This window comes from Macrotis lagotis, chromosome 1 (genome assembly GCF_037893015.1).
Source record: "Macrotis lagotis isolate mMagLag1 chromosome 1, bilby.v1.9.chrom.fasta, whole genome shotgun sequence".
Lineage (NCBI taxonomy): Eukaryota > Metazoa > Chordata > Mammalia > Peramelemorphia > Peramelidae > Macrotis > Macrotis lagotis.
The window spans coordinates 279,134,488-279,141,528 of record NC_133658.1 but is presented as its reverse complement, the minus strand read 5'-3'; the positions used below and the strand labels follow the sequence as shown (position 1 = coordinate 279,141,528).

At 38.1% G+C, this 7,041-nt stretch overlaps 1 protein-coding gene across 1 annotated transcript; it reads right to left on the bottom strand.

The window, feature by feature from the left end:
- Positions 1 to 2,571: 2,571 nt before the first annotated feature.
- Positions 2,572 to 6,809, bottom strand: LOC141491967 (late lactation protein B-like). The gene is made up of 6 exons (XM_074192682.1): positions 6,723 to 6,809; positions 5,728 to 5,855; positions 4,992 to 5,062; positions 3,607 to 3,717; positions 2,822 to 2,923; positions 2,572 to 2,597 (listed from the first exon to the last, which is right to left on the bottom strand). The coding sequence occupies exons 1-6, from the start codon at positions 6,807 to 6,809 to the stop codon at positions 2,572 to 2,574; spliced, it is 525 nt and encodes a 174-aa protein (XP_074048783.1).
- Positions 6,810 to 7,041: the final 232 nt, after the last annotated feature.

Sequence of the window (7,041 nt, the reverse complement as noted above, 5' to 3'; positions counted from 1 at the left end):
GGGCATCCAAGTCAGTCACCTTTTCATTTCCCACTTGGATACCCTCTTCTGGATTTCATCATGTCCCTTAAGGAAACTTATCTTCCTGCAAGGTCACACTAATCCTGAAACTCACGCCTTATCAGTACCTTCCTGCCCCTAGATTACTATATTCCTCTGATTAGAAGATAAAGGTTAGAAAACAGAAAACTCCTCCCAGAACCTCCATTTAAGAAAAGGAAGAAGGCTAGCCATCTCTTCATCTCTTCAAACTAACTACTTCACCTGGACTTCAATTTGCCTGCATCCTGGAGTATCCTCACCTCCTTTTCAGTTTTTTTTTCTTTTCAGCTTTTTTTAAAAATCTTTTGCCTTCTCCCTTAGTTGTGGGTTGTGAGTGCCCATTGTGAATTCCTTGAGGTCAGAGAGACTGTCTTTTGCCTTTCTTTCTTTATATCTTCAGTTAATCCTTTTCCAGTGGAGGATGGCCAAGTTTTACAATAAATTTGTAAGCATTAATTTTAAACTATGAAGCTATGAAAGAGTGTTTCCGCCTATCTCCCCTGCTTCCCACTCCCCAGGAAAGCTTCTTGCAGTGTCTCAATGCTTTTTATCTGATTTCCCCCTCCAATGGTTACTTCGGACAGTAACCACACTCTTCTCATCCTCATCTGAATTTTCTTTCAAGCTTAATTTGAGGATGCATGCTGTGCCATTTACTTATTATTTTGCATGTTCTTGGTGCAATACTGCTCTGGAAGAAACTTATCCTCCAACTAAAAAACATCTTTTACTGAACTTGTACTGAACTGATTAATACATTTACTTCATCTCCTTTCATTCTGTTCTAAATTCTCAGCAATATGGCAACCCAAAACTCTTCCAACTGAAAGTATTCTCTTGAATGTATCAGTGATCTCTCAATTGACAATTCTAATGACATTTTCTTCATCCTCATCCTTCTTGACTTCTCTCTAGTCTTTGAAAATGTTGATCACCATCTCTTCCTGGACTCTTTCCTCTTAAGCTTTTCATGACACTATTCTCAGCTGATACTCTTTCTTCTCAATACACTTGGCTGGATCTTCATCCATGTAATTCTCACTAAAACCTAAATGACTCCAAAAGCACTGAGAGTCAATCAGTCAAAAGTATATATTAACGGAGGATACAAAGAAAGGCAAAAGGCAGTCTTTGACCTCAAGGAATTCAAAATGGGCACTCACAACTCACAACTAATGGGATAAGACAAGAGACTTTTTTAAAAACTGAAAAGGAGGTGAGGTTGTAGGCAAGTTTAAGTCCAGGTGAGGTTGATGGTTTGATAATGAAGAGATGGCTAGCCTTCTCCCTTTTCTTAAATGGAGGTTCTGGGAAGAGCTCTCTGTTTTCTACCTTCACCCTCTAATCAGAGGAAGAGAGTAATCCTAGGGGCAGGAAAGTACTGATGAGGCACGAGTTTCAGGATTAGTGTGACCCTGCAGGAAGATAAGTTTCCTTAAGAGATACAATGGAGTCCAGAAGAGGGTATCCAGGTGGGAAATGAAAATATTGATTGGATTCCCTCCTTAAATCTTTGTCTTAATTTTTGATTTTTATCCAGTTGTTTTGGAATATATGAAACTTTTGACCATATCCTGTAGGAAACCATAAGTCTCTCAACCTTTGGAAGTCCAAGGTTCTTGGTTTTTCAAGCAAGTGTACCTTATCTAGTTGTCACCCACTTCTTTTATTTATTTTTTTTAGGTTTTTGCAAGGCAAATGGGGTTAAGTGGCTTACCCAAGACCACACAGGTAATTATTAAGTGTCTGATTTGAACTCAGGTACTCCTGACTCCAGGGTCAGTGCTCTATCCACTGCGCCACCTAGCTGTCCCTGTCACCCACTTCTTAATTGATTTGTACCAATAAAACCTCAAAAGAAAGAGACTGACCCAAAAGTGATTGCTTCAGACATTTATGTAACACTGGAAAGAAAATATTAGAAAGTGCAGGAGGCATCTAAGAAGAAGTCAGATGTAGGAACTGTTGGTCATCTGAATCAATGACTGGAATTTCCTGGTTATCACGGATTCTGAGGTTGATGGAAATTGTCTTCTCCTAGAAAACATCAAAGGGAAAGTCAGTGATGGGTCCTATGGTTTTATAACGAAGTAGGAATGACAACTACCCATGACCTAGCAGGGACCAGAACTAGTATCCAAGAGGTGCAGAAAAAGTATACTAAACACTAACATAGAAATTCAAGGGGAAGGGACAGCTAGGTGGTGCAGTTGATAGAACGCCAGCCCTGGAGTCAGCAGGACCTGGCTTTAATTCTGGCCTCGGATACTTACTAGCTATGTGAGCTTCAGCAAGTCACTTAATCCCTGCCTAAGAAACAAACAAATAAATAAGAAATTCAAGGGGAGATGAAATCTATTTGAAATGGGGGGGGGGGGGGGGGTGTTTAAAGGTCATCCTTTTTTTTACCTACCAATGGTTTACCTATCAATGGTTAAACTGAACTAAGTAAACACTTAAATCCCAGCTTATGTTTAAGATTCTAGATTATCTGGGAAATGGTCTAGACATTTTTAAAGATTACATACCTTAATTATGTTCTGGGGTGCAGGCCTCTGCAGAAACAAAGACACATGTGAATGCACTTATTTCCCAAAAGTATTCCTACCATAAAAATCCCAAGTTAGACAGTAGTTTACACAATTAGATATGGTCTGCTAAGAAGACAGTATAAAACAGCTAAAGTAAGAAAACAACTTGAATAGAGAAGGAAGAAAAGGAGTACAAGACAGAGGATAAAGGGATAGGGCAGGTAGAGTCAAAATTCCATCATTGTTACCTTCTTGCTTAGGAGAGAAGATTTTTTTTTCATTAAATCCTTTCTTAGTGACAAACTCCTGATATTCCTTAAAAGCTTCAGGGTTCACATCCACATTTGGACCTACAGAAAGAGATCAGAATGAAAAAATTATTAGTTCTCACTACATCTTTTTCTGATCCTTATCTCTATAATAGTCACTCTCTTTTGTGGAAGTCTCTGTGTTTTACAACCTAGCAATGACCCTAGAATTGACAAAATGTAAACAGGAAAGAACATAAGGGAGGTTGGAAAATTTAGCACTCTCTCTTCTCCAACAAATTCCCTATCTCAAATACTCCCCAACTCATCATTTCTACAGACAATTCCTATATAAATGTCTCACACTTTCGCTAAACAAAATAGTTCTAAGCCCTAAAATCTCCAGAAAAGTGGTGGAGGAAAAGAATAAGGATGAAGACACATATGTATGTTTGCCTTGTACCTCCTTTTCTTGCTTTGTTCAAAGCAAGATTACCCTCAACCTATTTCATTAAGGACAAACTGAGTCAATGCAACTAGAAATGTCATTGCTTAATAAAATCTGTTACCATAAAACATGCTACTGACAAAATCTTTAAGGCAAATAAATGGAATTCACTAGCCTCTTTCCTGGATTCTGATTTACATTGCTCAAAATGGTTGGGGATGGGAGGAATTTCTCCCCACTCCCTCTCTGGAAGAATCTAGGTAGGCGGGTTCCAATAGCTGCCCTACATATTGACATTGTCGACTTGATGGGATTCACAGAATCACATGTTACTTACCCAAGAGTTTAGCCATTTTGATTAGTTCACCTTTGATCATGCCTTCACAAGTGAAAATCCAAGTGTTTGAAATCGAGGTCTTCATTACATGCACATGGCGTTTGCCCTTTTCTGTGGAAAAATGATAAGGAGATCTACTTTTAACACCCTTAATCCTCTTAGAAATTATCTTTTGGGAAGAGACTGGGGAAAGACTTAGAGTCAGTGCTCCTGGTAAATAACCAGTGTCCAGAAATCACAAAAGAGAGTTGTATGATCTCCTGACCAGAACAGCTTCCTCTCAATCCTCATATGGTACTTTGTTTTGCACCATGCTAATGACCTTATCATGTAGAATTGTCTGTACAAGACTACAGGAACCAATGATGTTGAATTTTCAGGAACCTTAAGAACATTTGGTCTAACTCCTCATGTTACAGATGAGGAAGCAGAAGCTCAAAGAGGTTAATTAATCAATGGAATCTGAGATGATATATGATATAATAGATGGAGACCTAACCTTGGAGTGAAGTGTGCAAGGCCTTGGTCTCACCCAGAGTAAATAACCCTCTCTAAGATTGTAACCTGTAGATCAGATGCTGATCTGCAAAGATAAAGAGAGTCCACTCACTGGGAGCTCCCAATATCAATTTAATCACAGATCAAATCCAAGATGTTTGTGCCTTAAGCAGGTGTGATATCTTACTTAATTTTACCCCTCACCCATTGAACAGCAAGATTCTCTAAATATTAGAGTTAATTAATACATCTTGGTTAAATGAGTGAATGAGGACAATGTTGAGTCTCTAAGACCTGCTTTATAACCTTAGTATATAAATGGATCCATCCATCTCTACCCTCAACATAATTTTGAGATAGTCAAATTTTATTCTTAATGTCTCCATCCATGCTGTAGTACCCCAACCTTGCACATTCCCCTGAGCAGCACTCCCCATATTCTTGGTATTTGCATGTTAATGTACCCTTTTGACTCCAACATTTCTTGAATTGCACATGAGAATCCTCAGAATAGCCTGCATGAGACAATGCCTTTACCCAAGAAAAATTTCAGAGCCAGGACTTCAACAGGGAGAAAGACTTAAGTACATGTTATATGGTTTCCCTAGGCAAAACATAAAAGTAACTGCCTAGCCTGTCTTCATCACCCTGAGTTAAATTGGACCCAGTGATATGGTCATTCATGCCTATAGGAAGACAGATTCATTAGTTAATTTAAGTCAATGTCACAGAAAAAACTGACCAAGTCACTGTGTTTTGTCAAGCAGACTCAACCTTTGAACTCTAAGGCTATAGAGAGGTCCCAAGTTGAAATCATCTCTAAGACTTGATATCAGATTGTGATTCCTCATAAGAGTCCCTTTAATTTGGTATGTTTAGTCACTTACTTATGATGAATTCATCAGGATTATCTGTTTTCTCCAATTTTATTTTTATCTCCTTGCACTTGCCATTCTTCCTGGAAAACAGAACATATATGAATAGCTTTACTGGAAATAAGTGATGACATCAAAAATCTTAAAAGGCAGTTTGATTCCCTTGCTCCTAACCCAGTTCTCAACTAAAGAAAGTACAGCAGAAGCAGATCAGTATTCCAGTCTGTTCTCTATTTCCACTCATAAAGAACTATATAATTTCCCATCTTTTGACCATCAAATATTTGAGAGGTTGGGTTATACAGAAGGAATTATAGAACACCATTATCTCTAAGGAGTAAAAATCACATGTGACCCTAAGGGAAATGGTGGGAGATTCATGGTATGAATAGACTGAATTGTATAACATATGCATAACATATTGCAAGAACATATGTTCTTGATAACATATCAAGAACACTTTGGGAAGGAGGTATCAATGGGAGACATAAGGAAAGTTAAAGAAGGCCTGAACCCATGTGGGAACTAATAGTTATCAGGAAGTCAACCAATAGGAGGCTAGTAAGTTTTTCACTCATTGGTGTTAAAAAGTAAACCTAATTTTCATATTCATATATGAAAACATATCTACCAATATGGGCAGCTTTGGTGAGCAGATAATATAGAATCATCAACTCAGTTGTGATCCTGAAAAGGTGGCTATAAAACAAAAATAAGATAATAGGAATAATCTATGCAGGCTACTTACCTAATAGTAAATTTGACATCTATATTACCATCATTAAGTTGGGAGATGGTAACAGGTGAGAAAGCACTAGGCTTCTTTTCCTCAGGAATTTCCTTGTTTCCCACAATAGCATTTATATAATATGTGCCCTAAAGAGAATCACAATTTGTAACCAGGACTTGAGAAAGGAAAAATTAGGGAGGGGGGGTCTATCCCCTACACAAAATTTCTTAGCTAAGTCCTTCTATTCTTTGTCTTTTTTTTTTTTTTTGCTTTGTTTGTTTTTGAAAAGGCAAATGGGGTTAAGTAACTTGCCCAGGGTCACATAGCTAAGTGATTATTAAGTGTCTGAGGCCAGATTTGAAATCAGCTTCTCCTGAATCCAGGGCTGGTGCTCTATCCACTGTGCCACCTAGCCATCCCTTGGTGTCCTCTTTGATCAAAACCCTAACTGAAACAAAAATTGGCTAAGCCAATCCCTGGTCAAGCCTCAGGGATCAAAATGAACTTTGTGGCAGAATACTCAAATGAGAAATTGTTAAGAGGTCAATTGCTTCAATTAAACTAAACTTGAAAATCCAAACATATAAGGCTGCCCCCAAATGGTCCATGACCCAATTTGAAGCAGAGATTTGGTTTTGAACCCACAAACTAAATTCCTGCAGACATTGACTTTGAATCCTTTGAAACCTAATTCCACATTAGAATACAACTTGTTTGGGATGTTCATTGGCAGGGATAAAATCATATTCCCCATTTCCAGTTAACTCTGAACAGAGTAAGTAGAATCAAAAGCAAGAGAAGAATAAATCTTTGATGTGGCATCTATTTCCTGCACAGGCTCAATTAAATATTTTCTATTTGAGTCCATAGCTCTATGTTGCTCCCCCTTGTAGAACAGTCTCACAGTTCCAGATTCTGAAAAGAATTCCTTGGGATTCTAATTTTTAAATGACAGTCTCTTCCTAGCATACATGCCTCCCTCCAATCTACAAGACCTCCCAAAGAAGCCTCACCTCCACTGCTTCTTTAGAAGATGTTGATTCTTCAGCTTGAAGAATGGAGAATAGGCTTAGTGCTATGGTAAGAAAAAGGATCTTCATCTTGACAGATTTTTACAGGGCCTTCCCTTCAATCAATCACCCAATGAAGCTGGTTAGAATGAGTGTTCCTCTCCTAAGGTTTGCCTCTCTATATATCTTGAGACCAGTGTGACACTGAAAACTGATCTCTCTTTTACACAATGCTTGTCATACAATGGGCAATGAGGACAAAGGGAGAGGTTAAATAGCATACTATTATTTTTGGAATCATCACATCTTTCTGATTTTTCAA